Source organism: Ranitomeya imitator, chromosome 5 (assembly GCF_032444005.1).
Source record: "Ranitomeya imitator isolate aRanImi1 chromosome 5, aRanImi1.pri, whole genome shotgun sequence".
NCBI lineage: Eukaryota > Metazoa > Chordata > Amphibia > Anura > Dendrobatidae > Ranitomeya > Ranitomeya imitator.
This window is the reverse complement of record NC_091286.1, coordinates 552,761,200-552,777,033: the sequence shown is the minus strand read 5'-3', so window position 1 is coordinate 552,777,033 and position 15,834 is coordinate 552,761,200. Positions and strand designations below refer to the sequence as shown.

Below are 15,834 nucleotides of genomic sequence, written 5' to 3'. Positions count from 1 at the left end.
TGTAGAATAAAGAAAAGGCAAATTGTAGGGAGTTTAGTAAATACAGTTTTAAAAATACGCTATGGGATGGTGAAAATTCTTAAATAAATCATAAAAAAGGTATGAAAAAAGTAGTCATTGCTTTGTTAAACTTCATTCTTTTATTAATTATTTTTTAACAAAATCACAATTTTATAGAACGAGCTGATTTTCAGACAAAACTTGTCGGGTATGGGTATTAAAACAAAAAAATTGTGTGACAGAATATAATGGAACATCATTATTGTAACATACAATACAGTCCAGCAAGAAAAAAAATGAGCGGTACTGCCCCTACCACTCGGGTCTCTACTGGACCAATTTCAGGTGAAAAAAATGTATAACTAGAGGCCACTCTCCAAAAACCGTATTCACATGGGACTTTGGGTGCTCTTCCGAAAAAATAGTCTATTGACCACAACTTCTTGAGAAGAGAAAAATGGAGGCACTCACCAGTCTTCCACAAAGATTCCTTTATTATTATTATTGTGAGCAGCTCACACGAGCTTCGGCTCCCGCTCCCCCCGCCATGAATTTTATCTGGAGTTGGTGTTAATAAAGGAATCTTTGTGGAAGACTGGTGAGTGCCTCCATTTTTCTCTTCTCAAGAAATTATTGTAACATAGTATACTCTGGGCCAAATAGAAAGTGGTCAGAGTTGGTATCAGCATAGTACTGGCTGGTAGGCCGGTGATACCGTTGGTCATGCTGCAGTGGCGGTGTTGGTGGTGGTGGTGGTGGTGGTGGTGGAGGTGGAGGTCTCACACTCCGTGTGATACCTGTTACAATGTCCGCTAGGGGGGCAATTGGTGCAGGTTCCTCGAGTGCGTCCAAAAGGGCATGGACAGAGCTCATAAATTTGCTCAGTCTTTCCGGTGCCAATAACCGTGCCTTGTTGGCTATAGTAGACCCAAAAAGATCAAGATAATCCTCTTTGGCAGATTTGTTCAGAAGATCAATGGTCTCATTGACCCTTTTTGTGGTTTTATCTTCTTTTTTTTTGTTTAATTTTTTTTTGGGGGGTGGGACGGTTATTGGCACCGGAACAACAGAGGTTCCTTGGGTTATTGGCACATCACTTTGGTCAGCCGAAGATGCTGAACTGGAACATATTCCCGAAGTGCCTGCGACAACAGGGATAGAGTCTGCTGAACCCAAAACAGATGTGTCATCTGCTGACTCTGATGTATCTTGTGTTGAGTCCTCTACGGGGTCAGGAGCTTGAATGTTCCCTTCAGTGCTGTGAAAAAAAAGGAATTTTTAAGTTTGATACATTACATTATATTCATCATTACTGCATTCACGTTATTGTTAACAAATTACCTCCTCAAAGTCCTGCTGGTGATCAAGAAACTTAGCTCCTCATACAGGCTCAAGTTCCCTTTGACCGGGGAAGACCCGCTTTTGGACTGGCTGCTCAGAATTTTTTGGAAGCGGTCTCGCACTGAGCGCCACCGCTGTTTGACCTCTTTACCTAAAACAATAAAATAATATGATCATTACATTCCCTTGAAAAAATTTTTTTATGCAAGGTGTAAAAATAATACTTACTAATTTGCTGCTGCAGGGTACTGTTGTAGCCATCATAATGCGGATAGAGGTCACGTACAATCCTCATCCAGCAGTTATCCCGTGCATATTTATCTTTGTATGCCTCATCGGCCGGGTCCCATATGGCGGGCATGTCCCTTATCTATAATGGATAACAAAATGTAATTAAAAACCTTCCTCAGATTAAAAAAAGGACTAATCAAAAAAAATTTTTTAGACATTGTAGACACACCGACATGTGAGATATATATATATATATATATATATATATATATATATATATATATATATATACAGTGGGGCAAAAAAGTATTTAGTCAGTCAGCAATAGTGCAAGTTCCACCACTTAAAAAGATGAGAGGCGTCTGTAATTTACATCATAGGTAGACCTCAACTATGGGAGACAAACTGAGAAAAAAAAAAATCACAAAATCACATTGTCTGTTTTTTTTATCATTTTATTTGCATATTATGGTGGAAAATAAGTATTTGGTCAGAAACAAACAATCAAGATTTCTGGCTCTCCCAGACCTGTAACTTCTTCTTTAAGAGTCTCCTCTTTCCTCCACTCATTACCTGTAGTAATGGCACCTGTTTAAACTTGTTATCAGTATAAAAAGACACCTGTGCACACCCTCAAACAGTCTGACTCCAAACTCCACTATGGTCAAGACCAAAGAGCTGTCAAAGGACACCAGAAACAAAATTGTAGCCCTGCACCAGGCTGGGAAGACTGAATCTGCAATAGCCAACCAGCTTGGAGTGAAGAAATCAACAGTGGGAGCAATAATTTGAAAATGGAAGACATACAAGACCACTGATAATCTCCCTCGATCTGGGGCTCCACGCAAAATTCCACCCTGTGGGGTCAGAATGATCACAAGAACGGTGAGCAAAAATCCCAGAACCACGCGGGGGGACCTAGTGAATGAACTGCAGAGAGCTGGGACCAATGTAACAAGGCCTACCATAAGTAACACACTACGCCACCATGGACTCAGATCCTGCAGTGCCAGACGTGTCCCACTGCTTAAGCCAGTACATGTCCGGGCCCATCTGAAGTTTGCTAGAGAGCATTTGGATGATCCAGAGGAGTTTTGGGAGAATGTCCTATGGTCTGATGAAACCAAACTGGAACTGTTTGGTAGAAACACAACTTGTCGTGTTTGGAGGAAAAAGAATACTGAGTTGCATCCATCAAACACCATACCTACTGTAAAGCATGGTGGTGGAAACATCATGCTTTGGGGCTGTTTCTCTGCAAAGGGGCCAGGACGACTGATCCGGGTACATGAAAGAATGAATGGGGCCATGTATCGTGAGATTTTGAGTGCAAACCTCCTTCCATCAGCAAGGGCATTGAAGATGAAACGTGGCTGGGTCTTTCAACATGACAATTATCCAAAGCACACCGCCAGGGCAACAAAGGAGTGGCTTCGTAAGAAGCATTTCAAGGTCCTGGAGTGGCCTAGCCAGTCTCCAGATCTCAACCCTATAGAAAACCTTTGGAGGGAGTTGAAAGTCCGTGTTGCCAAGCGAAAAGCCAAAAACATCACTGCTCTAGAGGAGATCTGCATAGAGGAATGGGCCAACATACCAACAACAGTGTGTGGCAACCTTGTGAAGACTTACAGAAAACGTTTGACCTCTGTCATTGCCAACAAAGGATATATTACAAAGTATTGAGATGAAATTTTGTTTCTGACCAAATACTTATTTTCCATCATAATATGCAAATAAAATGTTAAAAAAACAGACAATGTGATTTTCTGGATTTTTTTTCTCAGTTTGTCTCCCATAGTTGAGGTCTACCTATGATGTAAATTACAGACGCCTCTCATCTTTTAAAGTGGTGGAACTTGCACTATTGCTGACTGACTAAATACTTTTTTGCCCCACTGTATATATATATATATATATATATATATATTATAAATACATGTGTAGACCCATAGAGAGAGCGTAGGGCGGATATTAACCACAAGATGTAGCATGGTTTAGGAAACCCCCCGGAATCATAACCCAAAAAAAACGATCCGGTGGAAAAAAACGGATCCTGCAAATGTGCTCGCAGGATTTGTTTTTTACCCATAAACTTGTAGGCTACTTTCACACAAGCATTTTTTTCAATACATTGCAATGCGTCGTTTACGGGAAAAAACGCATCCTGCAAAGTTGTCTGCAGGATGCGTTTTTGCCCCGTAGACTAACATTGGCGACGCATTGACACACAATGTTGTGGCGGTCCGTGGCTGGAATCAATGGTGGCGCCATGTTGCGTTTGGAGACCCCTGATGTGCCTAAACAGTGGAAACCCCTCAATTCTACCTCCAACACTAACCCCCCCACACCACTAACCCTAATCCCAACTGTAGCCATAACCCTAATCACAACCCTAATTCCAACCCTAACCCTAAGGCTATGTGCCCACGTTGCGAATTTGTGTGAGATTTTTCAGCATCATTTTTGAAAAATCCGCGGGTAAAAGGCACTGCGTTTTACCTGTGGATTTACTGTGGATTTTCAGTATTTTTTGTGCGGATTTCACCTGCGGATTCCTATTGAGGAACAGGTGTAAAACGCTGATGAATCCGCACAAAGAATTGACATGCTGCGGAAAATACAACGCAGCGTTTCCGCACGGTATTTTCAGCACCATGGGCACAGCGGATTTCGTTTTCCATAGGTTTACATGGAACTGTAAATCTGATGTAACTCTGCTGCGCAGCCAAATCCGCACCGTGTGCATATAGCGTAAAGGTATGTGCACACACTGCGGAAAACGCTGCGGATCCGCAGCAGTTTCCCATGAGTTTACAGTTCAATGTAAACCTATGGAAAACAAATATCGCTGTACACATGCTGCAGAAAAACTGCACGGAAACGCAGCAGTTTACATTCCGCAGCATGTCACTTCTTTCTGCGGATTCCGCAGCGGTTTTACAACTGCTCCAATAGAAAATCGCAGTTGTAAAACTGCAGTGAAATGTGCAGAAAAACCGCGGTAAATCCGCCATAAATCCGCAGCGGTTTAGCACTACGGATTTATCAAATCCGCAGCGGAAAAATCCGCAGAGGACCAGAATATGTGTGCACATACCCTAACCCTAACCCGAGCCATACCCCTAGCCCTAACCCTAGCCCTAACCCTAGCCCTAACCCTAGCCCTAATCCTAGCCCTAACCCTAGCCCTAACCCTAGCCATAACCCTAGCCCTAACCCTAGCCCTAACCCTAGCCATAACCCTAGCCCTAACCCTAGCCCTAACCCTAACCCTAGCCCTAACCCTAGCCCTAACCCTAACCCTACCCCTAGCCATAACCCTAGCCCTAACCCTAGCCCTAGCCCTAACCCTAGCCCTAACCCTAGCCATAACTCTAGCCCTAATCCTAGCCCTAACCCTAGCCCTAACCCTAGCCCTAACCCTAACCCTAGCCCTAATCCTAGCCCTAACCCTAGCCCTAACCCTAACCCTAGCCATAACCCTAGCCCTAACCCTAGCCCTAACCCTACCCCTAACCCTAACCCTAACCCTAGCCATAACCCTAGCCCTAACCCTACCCCTAACCCTAGCCATAACCCTAGCCCTAACCCTAGCCATAACCCTAACCCTAATCCTAGCCCTAACCCTAGCCCTAACCCTAGCCATAACCCTAACCCTAGCCCTAGCCCTAACCCTAACCCTAGTGGGGGAAAAAAAAAAATTCTTTATTTTTTTTATTGTTCCTACCTATGGGGGTGACAAAGGGGGGGGGTCATTTACTATTTTTTTATTTTGATCACTGAGATAGTTTATATCTCAGTGATCAAAATGCACTTTGGAACGAATCTGCCGGCCGGCAGATTCGGCGGGCGCACTGCGCATGCGCCCGCCATTTTGGAAGATGGCGGCGCCCAGGGAGAAGACGGACGGACCCCGGGAGGAAGGAACGGTAAGCATGATGAGGTGGGGGGGCACGGGGGGGAGCGGAGCGCGGGGGGGGTGGATCGGAGCGCGGGGGGGTGGTGGATCGGAGCGCGGGGGGGGGGGGTGATCGGGCACCGGGGTGTGGATCGGAGCACGGGGGGGGGGGGTGTGGATCGGATCATGGGGGGGTGATTGGAGCACGGGGGGGGGTGGATCGGATCACGGGGGGGTGATTGGAGCACGGGGGTGAACGGACAAGAGCACGGGGGGAGCGGAGCACAGGATGGAGGGGAGCCGGAGCAGTGTACCGGTGGCTTGGGGGGGATCGGTGGGGTGGGGGCACATGTTGTATGTTGTGTTTGTGTTTTTAACCCATTGTAGTCAGTCGCCTGACGATGGGACAACTCTCCCATCATCACATTTCGATGGGAGAAGTAGTCCCACCCGACGAATGACTACAATGAGTCACTACTGACAGAGAGACAGACACACAGACCGACACACACACACAGACCGACACACACACACACAGACACTACATACCATTTCCACCATGCGCTTCACATCGATCCCCATCCGACGGTACGACTCCATTTTCACTACACTCCGCCCACACACTTCCTCCACATCACTGACGTCACTTCCGTCTGCTGCGGTTTTGACACCCAAATCCGCATAAAATCTGCAGATGGTTATTACATCTGCAGTTTTTATGCGGATTTGACCCACAAAATGGGTATGTGCACACGATGCAGATTTAGTGCAGTTCTGCAGCGTTTTTTTCTGCAGCAGAAACGCTGCAGAACTGCACTGTGAGTGACAATTCAATGAAAATCAATAGAAAAAAAAAAAAGCTGTGCACATGGTGCAGAAAAATCCGTGCAGAAACGCTGCAGATTTCAAAGAAGTGCATGTCACTTCTTTTGTGCAGTTCTGCAGCGTTTCTGCACCCATAGGCTCCCATTTTGTGGGTCAAATCCGCATAAAAACTGCAGATGTAATAACCATCTGCAGATTTTATGCGGATTTGGGTGTCAAAACCGCAGCAGACGGAAGTGACGTCAGTGATGTGGAGGAAGTGTGTGGGCGGAGTGTAGTGAAAATGGAGTCGTACTGTCGGATGGGGATCGATGTGAAGCGCATGGTGGAAATGGTATGTAGTGTCTGTGTGTGTGTGTGTCGGTCTGTGTGTGTGTGTCGGTCTGTGTGTCTGTCTCTCTGTCAGTAGTGACTCATTGTAGTCATTCGTCGGGTGGGACTACTTCTCCCATCGAAATGTGATGATGGGAGAGTTGTCCCATCGTCAGGCGACTGACTACAATGGGTTAAAAACACAAACACAACATATAACATGTGCCCCCACCCCACCGATCCCCCCCAAGCCACCGGTACACTGCTCCGGCTCCCCTCCGTCCTGTGCTCCGCTCCCCCCGTGCTCCAATCACCCCCCCGTGATCCGATCCACCCCCCCCCCCGTGCTCCAATCACCCCCCCATGATCCGATCCACCCCCCCCCGTGCTCCGATCCACCCCCCGGTGCCCGATCACCCCCCCCCCCCGCGCTCCGATCCACCACCCCCCCGCGCTCCGATCCACCCCCACGCGCTCCGCTCCCCCCCGTGCCCCCCCCACCTCATCATGCTTACCGTTCCTTCCTCCCGGGGTCCGTCCGTCTTCTCCCTGGGCGCCACCATCTTCCAAAATGGCGGGCGCATGCGCAGTGCGCCCGCCGAATCTGCCGGCGGGCAGATTCGTTCCAAAGTGCATTTTGATCACTGAGATATAAACTATCTCAGTGATCAAAATAAAAAAATAGTAAATGACCCCCCCCCTTTGTCACCCCCATAGGTAGGAACAATAAAAAAATAAAGAATTTTTTTTTTTTCCCCCACTAGGGTTAGGGTTAGGGTTATGGCTAGGGTTAGGGTTAGGGCTAGGGCTAGGGTTATGGCTAGGGTTAGGGTTAGGGCTAGGGTTAGGGTTATGGCTAGGGTTAGGGTTAGGGCTAGGGTTAGGGCTAGGATTAGGGCTAGGATTAGGGTTAGGGTTATGGCTAGGGTTAGGGCTAGGGTTATGGCTAGGGTTAGGGGTAGGGTTAGGGCTAGGGTTATGGCTAGGGTTAGGGTTAGGGTTAGGGGTAGGGCTAGGGTTAGGGCTAGGGTTAGGGTTAGGGCTAGGGGTAGGGTTAGGGCTAGGGTTAGGGCTAGGATTAGGGCTAGGGTTAGGCCTAGGGTTATGGCTAGGGTTAGGGCTAGGATTAGGGTTAGGGTTATGGCTAGGATTAGGGCTAGGGTTATGGCTAGGGTTAGGGCTAGGGTTAGGGCTAGGGTTAGGGTTAGGGCTAGGGTTATGGCTAGGGTTAGGGCTAGGGTTAGGGTTAGGGCTAGGGTTAGGGCTAGGGTTATGGCTAGGGTTAGGGCTAGGGTTAGGGCTAGGGTTATGGCTAGGGTTAGCGCTAGGGTTAGGGCTAGGATTAGGGCTAGGGTTAGGGCTAGGGGTATGGCTCGGGTTAGGGTTAGGGTATGTGCACACATATTCTGGTCCTCTGCGGATTTTTCCGCTGCGGATTTGATAAATCCGTAGTGCTAAACCGCTGCGGATTTATGGCGGATTTACCGTGGTTTTTCTGCACATTTCACTGCAGTTTTACAACTGCGATTTTCTATTGGAGCAGTTGTAAAACCGCTGCGGAATCTGCAGAAAGAAGTGACATGCTGAGGAATGTAAACTGCTGCGTTTCCGTGCAGTTTTTCTGCAGCATGTGTACAGCGATATTTGTTTTCCATAGGTTTACATTGAACTGTAAACTCATGGGAAACTGCTGCGGATCCGCAGCGTTTTCCGCAGTGTGTGCACATACCTTTACGCTATATGCACACGGTGCGGATTTGGCTGCGCAGCAGAGTTACATCAGATTTACAGTTCCATGGAAACCTATGGAAAACCAAATCCGCTGTGCCCATGGTGCTGAAAATACCGTGCGGAAACGCTGCGTTGTATTTTCCGCAGCATGTCAATTCTTTGTGCGGATTCATCAGCGTTTTACACCTGTTCCTCAATAGGAATCCGCAGGTGAAATCCGCACAAAAAATACTGGAAATCCACGGTAAATCCACAGGTAAAACGCAGTGCCTTTTACCCGCGGATTTTTCAAAAATGATGCTGAAAAATCTCACACAAATTCGCAACGTGGGCACATAGCCTTAGGGTTAGGGTTGGAATTAGGGTTATGGCTACAGTTGGGATTAGGGTTAGGGGTGTGGGGGGGTTAGTGTTGGAGGTAGAATTGAGGGGTTTCCACTGTTTAGGCACATCAGGGGTCTCCAAACGCAACATGGCGCCACCATTGATTCCAGCCACGGACCGCCACAACATTGTGTGTCAATGCGTCGCCAATGTTAGTCTATGGGGCAAAAACGCATCCTGCAGACAACTTTGCAGGATGCGTTTTTTCCCGTAAACGACGCATTGCAATGTATTGAAAAAAATGCTTGTGTGAAAGTAGCCTACAAGTTTATGGGTAAAAAACAAATCCTGCGAGCACATTTGCAGGATCCGTTTTTTTCCACCGGATCGTTTTTTTTGGGTTATGATTCCGGGGGGTTTCCTAAACCATGCTACATCTTGTGGTTAATATCCGCCCTACGCTCTCTCTATGGGTCTACACATGTATTTATAATATATATATATATATATAAAATCTCACATGTCGGTGTGTCTACAATGTCTAAAAAAATTTTTTTGATTAGTCCTTTTTTTAATCTGAGGAAGGTTTTTAATTACATTTTGTTATCCATTATAGATAAGGGACATGCCCGCCATATGGGACCCGGCCGATGAGGCATACAAAGATAAATATGCACGGGATAACTGCTGGATGAGGATTGTACGTGACCTCTATCCGCATTATGATGGCTACAACAGTACCCTGCAGCAGCAAATTAGTAAGTATTATTTTTACACCTTGCATAAAAAATTTTTTTCAAGGGAATGTAATGATCATATTATTTTATTGTTTTAGGTAAAGAGGTCAAACAGCGGTGGCGCTCAGTGCGAGACCGCTTCCAAAAAATTCTGAGCAGCCAGTCCAAAAGCGGGTCTTCCCCGGTCAAAGGGAACTTGAGCCTGTATCAGGAGCTAAGTTTCTTGATCACCAGCAGGACTTTGAGGAGGTAATTTGTTAACAATAACGTGAATGCAGTAATGATGAATATAATATAATGTATCAAACTTAAAAATTCCTTTTTTTTCACAGCACTGAAGGGAACATTCAAGCTCCTGACCCCGTAGAGGACTCAACACAAGATACATCAGAGTCAGCAGATGACACATCTGTTTTGGGTTCAGCAGACTCTATCCCTGTTGTCGCAGGCACTTCGGGAATATGTTCCAGTTCAGCATCTTCGGCTGACCAAAGTGATGTGCCAATAACCCAAGGAACCTCTGTTGTTCTGGTGCCAATAACCGTCCCACCCCCCAAAAAAAAATTAAACAAAAAAAAAGAAGATAAAACCACAAAAAGGGTCAATGAGACCATTGATCTTCTGAACAAATCTGCCAAAGAGGATTATCTTGATCTTTTTGGGTCTACTATAGCCAACAAGGCACGGTTATTGGCACCGGAAAGACTGAGCAAATTTATGAGCTCTGTCCATGCCCTTTTGGACGCGCTCGAGGAACCTGCACCAATTGCCCCCCTAGCGGACATTGTAACAGGTATCAGACGGAGTGTGAGACCTCCACCTCCACCACCACCACAACCACCACCACCAACACCGCCACTGCAGCATGACCAACGGTATCACCGGCCTACCAGCCAGTACTATGCTGATACCAACTCTGACCACTTTCTATTTGGCCCAGAGTATACTATGTTACAATAATTTCTTGAGAAGAGAAAAATGGAGGCACTCACCAGTCTTCCACAAAGATTCCTTTATTAACACCAACTCCAGATAAAATTCATGGCGGGGGGAGCGGGAGCCGAAGCTCGTGTGAGCTGCTCACAATAATAATAATAAAGGAATCTTTGTGGAAGACTGGTGAGTGCCTCCATTTTTCTCTTCTCAAGAAGTTGTGGTCAATAGACTATTTTTTCGGAAGAGCACCCAAAGTCCCATGTGAATACGGTTTTTGGAGAGTGGCCTCTAGTTATACATTTTTTTCACCTGAAATTGGTCCAGTAGAGACCCGAGTGGTAGGGGCAGTACCGCTCATTTTTTTTCTTGCTGGACTGTATTGTATGTTACAATAATGATGTTCCATTATATTCTGTCACACAATTTTTTTGTTTTAATACCCATACCCGACAAGTTTTGTCTGAAAATCAGCTCGTTCTATAAAATTGTGATTTTGTTAAAAAATAATTAATAAAAGAATGAAGTTTAACAAAGCAATGACTACTTTTTTCATACCTTTTTTATGATTTATTTAAGAATTTTCACCATCCCATAGCGTATTTTTAAAACTGTATTTACTAAACTCCCTACAATTTGCCTTTTCTTTATTCTACAATGACATTTCTTTGACCTATAGAATATACGACGAAAAACATATCTTTCTTTGCCTACAATTAATGACTGGGCCCTGATGAAGTCACTATGGTAGCAATCTGTTCACGGGACCACACCCACACAGCAATTGTCCCTCAGTATTACATTATCTCTTTTCCCCATTACTCATAATTAGTCTGAAATGAAAAAAATAACGTATAATTCGAAATAAAGCACAAAATAGTAATATTATTACGTTTTTTAATAATTTAAAAGAAAATACAAATTTTTTTCCCATAAAAAGTGTAAAATGTTTCTTTGTCTTCAATTTAATTTTCAGTGTTCGGGTTAGTTAGTTTTCGTCCATCCTCTGCTGGTCCGGCTGCACATCACCGACACAGGAGTATTGCCAGTGCACGGCACCTTCTGGACTCATAAAGTAGTCAGTGAAGGTTTCTCTCACACACACACCGGAGCTGGATGGTCTTCCCAGACCCACGTTGACCACTGGATTAAATACAGGCTGCTGGTGCTCCACATCTATGTCAATGCTGTAGTCACGAGCATAGTTGTGGAGTACACAGCAAGCCTTAATCACAGTGTCAACGGTGTCAGTATCCAGCTGGATGGGTGTGTGAAAGATCCTCCACTGACTACTCATGATCCCAAAGGTGCATTCCACATATCTTCGTGCACGACTCAGCCGATAATTAAAAATCCTCCGTCGGGCATCCAGTCCCCTTCGTGGGTATGGGCGCAGCAGGTTAGTCGTTAAAGCAAAGGCCTCATCCGATACCATCACAAAGGGCACTGGAACCCGGCAAAGGTCTTGGGGCTGGGAGCGTTCCGCCATCTTGAAGAATTTGCATCCCAATCTGTGACGTTCGCAACACCCGAGAATCCCCAGTACTACCATAGGCACCAACGTCAATGGCAACAAATTTGTAATGGGCATCAGCCACCGCCATCAGGACCACAGAAAAATACTTCTTATAGTTAAAGAAGCGTGATCCTGATCGTGGTGGCTGCTGAACCCTTACATGTTTACCATCGACTGCACCTATGCAGTTTGGGAAATTGGCCACAGACTGAAAGCCTGCTGCAACCTGCAGCCAAGTCTCCTCGGTTGGGGAAGGCATCACCATGGGCTGCAACTTCTGCCAGATGACGGTACATGTGCACCTCACAATTTGAGAGATGGTAGATTTACCAACCCTAAATTGGAGGTGCAGGGATGTATAGCTCTCTCCTGTGGCCAAAAATCTGAAAGGAAAAGAAAAGATTATTAGTAATGTCACCCTCTTGTCAAAGGAAACCTGTCAGCAGTTATGGCCGCTATGTCACCGCCTTTCAGTTTTTTCAAGAATATCTTCCAATGCTGCCTCCCCAGTCACACTTCAATGCAGTAGATTGGTCGGTGTTCAACATGTTCTATAGCAGCAAAAACTACTGACAGGTTTGCTTCACATGTCACAATACTAACGGTAAGTACTAATTGACCACTGATATCTGTGTACAGGTGTGTCAATGTGTCAGACATTTGTAACACATGGATGGCCACCAAGGAAGAAGAAAAGCGCTGGTCACCAGCAGCAGGTGATAAAGAGTTTGTGTGCTGAGCCGGGGAGAATTACGCGATCCTCTTCATCACCTTCCGCTGTTAAACATCACTTTTCTTTCGTAGTGGCCATCCATGTGTGTATGTGTTTGTGTACCATGCGACCGGAAAATCTAAAAACAAAACAAAACCAAAAATGTACATAACACCTAGCTGACCTGTGCGTACACCCAAACATTGGACCGGGATCACACACACAGCAAGATATGACCGAGTCTCACAGGTGAAATTACTCCTCTTGCGTCTGGACTCCAGAGCGGAGCGTGCACCCGCATAGCAACACATGGAGCTGCACGCTCCGCTCATGAGTGCCGGTGCCAGAGGTGGGATTTCACCGGCAAGACTCGGACGTATATCGCGTATGTGTGATCCCAGCCTTCAAAGGGAACTTGTCCCCACCAAAATCGAGGGTGAGGTAAGATCACCAGCATCAGGGGCTTACCTACAGCATTCAAGAATGATGTAGATAAGCCCCTGATGCCGGTGGCCTTAGCTCGGCGTTGATTTTGGGGGGACAGGTTCCCTTTAAATGGTCATCTGTCAGTGTCTCCAGGACATGGGAAAACTTTCACCACACGTACCGGAGACATTGACGTGTCAAAGATGACTTATGACAGACAAAACAAAAAATTCAAAAATACTTACCGCAAGGTGATGAGCAGCCTTTCCTCAGCAGAGATGGACTTCCGCATCACAGTGTCCTCGTATGTCAGCTCAGCACGGACTACCGAAAGAAGTTGATCAAAAGCTGGTATGCTCAGCCTACAAAACGCTGTGAATTTATCTTGATATCTGGAAAAAAGGAGTAAAAAGGTTCAGTCAGACATGGATAAATTTACAGAAAATCATTTCACATAAGAAAAACTCACCTCCTCAAATCTTGATATAGAACATGAAAATGTCCCTTCATAGTTCTTTCTTCCACTATTGGGTGTACCCACATTTTTCTTCTTCTGGTCTGCGACTGTAGGAAAAATATGCGTTACTGCACAACACAGTCAAAAAAAGAGAGCTGTAATATTATTGTACACATGGTGTAGCTGCTACTTTCACATTTCCGTTGGTAGTTGACCGTCACAAATCATCGGCACAATGTACGGACGGAAGTGTGCGCTTTCACATTTCCACCAGACTGCTGTGTGAGGAAATAGTGTGAGAGCGATATTTCCTGCTAGGCATGCGCAGTGTGAAACAGTGGATGTAACGGACAGAAAATAGTTCCCTTGAACATTTTTCAAAGAAAACGGTCTGCCAAAACCCGACACATCCAGTGCACGACGGACGCAACGTGTGGCCATACATCACGATCTATCGGCAATACAAGTCTATGGTAAAGAAACGCATCCTGCGAGCACATTTGCAGGATGCATTTTCTTCCCAAAAGGACGCATTGTGAGGGGTAAAAAAAAAAGGAAATGTGCAAGTAGCCAAGGCTTCTTTCACACATCCGTCAGTACGCGGCTGTCGCTAAGCGTCAGCGCAACGTACTGACGCATGTTGTGCAAACTCTGTGCAACGTGGGCAGCAGACGCAGTATTTCAACACATCTGCAGCCCATATTTAAGTCCGAGGGAGGAGGGGCTGTAGTTCCAGTAGCGTCTGTGCACTTTATTGCAGGACCCGACGTATGAAAAACTGTTTCCTTGAATACCAATGCATCCAGTGCACAACATGTGGAACATGTGTCCATACGTAGCGATGCGTCGGTAATACAAGTCTATGGTGAAAAAACGCATCCTGCGAGCAACATTGCAGGATGCGTTTTTTCCACAGAACGAAGCATTGCAACGCTTGCCAAAAGCCGGAAATGTGAAAGTAGCTTAGGCCTCTTTCACACTTCAGTCTTTTGGCGTCAGTCTGAAACCGCCATTTTCCTCAAATAGGATCCGCTATTTTTTTTGACGGATCCACTATTTTCCCATAGACATACATTAGCGACGGATTGTGGCAGATGGTCGTCCGTTTCATCCATCATGTGACGGATCCATCGAGATTTGGCGTACGTCATCTAGACATTGACGGACATTACGTTTTTTGTCTGTGCCGAAATGGCGGTTCACGATGGATCCGTCGCGTCCGCCATTCAATAGAATGGCCGCCTATGGGCGACGGATCCATCGCGACCGTCATTTCGGCAGATCCGTCGCCCCAATCCGCTTTTTCAATTGTCCATACTCCAAAAAGTAGATACTTTTCCCAGACAACCCCCAAGTATCTGATCCGTCTAAAAAACGGATCAGTTAGGCTATGTTCACATTTGCGTTGTGCGCCGCTGCGTCGGCGACACAACGCACAACGCAAATAAAAACGCACCAAAACGCACGCAAAAACGCTGCGTTTTGCGACGCATGCGTAGTTTTTTGCCGAAATTTGGACGCAAGAAAAATGCAACTTGTTGCGTTTTCTGCGCCCGACGCTTGCGGCAAAAAAACCGCATGCATCGCACAACGCAGCACAACGCATGTCCATGCGTCCCCCATGTTAAATATTGGGGCGCATGACGCATGCGTCGCCGCTGCGTCGCCCGACGCAAACACGCAAAACGCTAATGTGAACGTAGCCTTAAAACCGTTTTCTCAACAATTGTGATGGATCCGTCGATCCGTCACTATGTCGGAGCTGACTGACGCCAAACAACTGAAGCCTTACCTGCAATCTTTGCTGATTCAGATACTCCAGTAAAACCCCAAGCATCTGGAGGCGCTGTGGCCTGCGTATCCGGACAGACGTTTCAACATGCTGTTCTGTATGCGGTGGGCTACGTTCTTCATTACCAGCACTCATGGTGAAACATGTCAGAAATTGGTTATGGCTTTAACAAAACGGAGGTTGGACTAGGAAATGACATCATGACATGGACAATTTTTTTTTTTTTTTTTTTTTTTACTTTATTAATTTAGCTTTAAAAAACGCTTACAAAACTGCATGAAAAAACGCTCAAAAAACGCACAAAAAACGCACAAAAAACACACTTCAAATCTGCACCAAAAACTGCACTGAAAAACGCATAAAAAACGCATCAAAAACGCATCAATAAACGCATCAAAAACGCACCTGCAGATTCTGCCAGGAGATGCAGATTTAGTGCAGAACTGCAGCAGATTTTTCTGCACTAAATCTGCATCGTGTGCACATACCCTAACACTTTAAGACAAAAGTCGCCTCCTCTCAATGATTTTTTTACTTTTTCTATAGCGCGGAAAGAAAGACATGTGGTACCGCCCCCATGAATAAAAGAAAAATGTTTA

General features: G+C 45.8%; 3 protein-coding genes across 5 annotated transcripts in view; 1 reads left to right on the top strand and 2 right to left on the bottom strand.

Moving 5' to 3' along the window:
• Positions 1-10,816, top strand: part of LOC138638394 (uncharacterized) — a 69,349-nt gene extending 58,533 nt beyond the window's left edge. For all 3 annotated transcript variants that reach the window (XR_011312494.1, XM_069727638.1, XM_069727637.1), the window contains 3 exons: positions 9,279-9,420; positions 9,498-9,648; positions 9,732-10,816. Coding sequence is in view for 2 of the 3 variants with exons in the window: in XM_069727638.1 (XP_069583739.1) it covers positions 9,288-9,420; positions 9,498-9,648; positions 9,732-10,359 (912 nt within the window). In the remaining variant the exon portion in view is untranslated. The remainder of the gene's footprint in view (positions 1-9,278; positions 9,421-9,497; positions 9,649-9,731) is intronic.
• Positions 150-1,739, bottom strand: LOC138680872 (uncharacterized). Its single transcript, XM_069768089.1, has 3 exons — positions 1,570-1,739; positions 1,342-1,492; positions 150-1,258 (listed from the first exon to the last, which is right to left on the bottom strand). Exons 1-3 carry the CDS (start codon positions 1,700-1,702, stop codon positions 631-633), a joined length of 912 nt encoding a protein of 303 aa, XP_069624190.1. The 5' UTR covers positions 1,703-1,739; the 3' UTR covers positions 150-630.
• A 322-nt stretch (positions 10,817-11,138) lies between the features above and the next one.
• Positions 11,139-15,370, bottom strand: LOC138637848 (uncharacterized). The gene is made up of 4 exons (XM_069726773.1): positions 15,236-15,370; positions 13,456-13,550; positions 13,232-13,378; positions 11,139-12,231 (listed from the first exon to the last, which is right to left on the bottom strand). Exons 1-4 carry the CDS (start codon positions 15,368-15,370, stop codon positions 11,754-11,756), a joined length of 855 nt encoding a protein of 284 aa, XP_069582874.1. The 3' UTR covers positions 11,139-11,753.
• Between the last annotated feature and the right edge of the window lie 464 nt (positions 15,371-15,834).

What these genes read in the sequence shown, in the direction of transcription:
- LOC138680872 (XM_069768089.1), bottom strand. Translation starts at nt 1,702, where the DNA reads ATGCCCGCCATATGGGACCCGGCCGATGAGGCATACAAAGATAAATAT. An exon ending in TACCCTGCAGCAGCAAATTA is followed by an intron (nt 1,493 to 1,569) that starts GTAAGTATTATT and finishes TTATTGTTTTAG; the next exon opens with GTAAAGAGGTCAAACAGCGG. An exon ending in ACCAGCAGGACTTTGAGGAG is followed by an intron (nt 1,259 to 1,341) that starts GTAATTTGTTAA and finishes TTTTTTTCACAG; the next exon opens with CACTGAAGGGAACATTCAAG.
- LOC138637848 (XM_069726773.1), bottom strand. Translation starts at nt 15,370, where the DNA reads ATGAGTGCTGGTAATGAAGAACGTAGCCCACCGCATACAGAACAGCAT. An exon ending in TGAATCAGCAAAGATTGCAG is followed by an intron (nt 13,551 to 15,235) that starts GTAAGGCTTCAG and finishes TTTTTCCTACAG; the next exon opens with TCGCAGACCAGAAGAAGAAA. An exon ending in AGGCTGCTCATCACCTTGCG is followed by an intron (nt 12,232 to 13,231) that starts GTAAGTATTTTT and finishes TTTTCCTTTCAG; the next exon opens with ATTTTTGGCCACAGGAGAGA.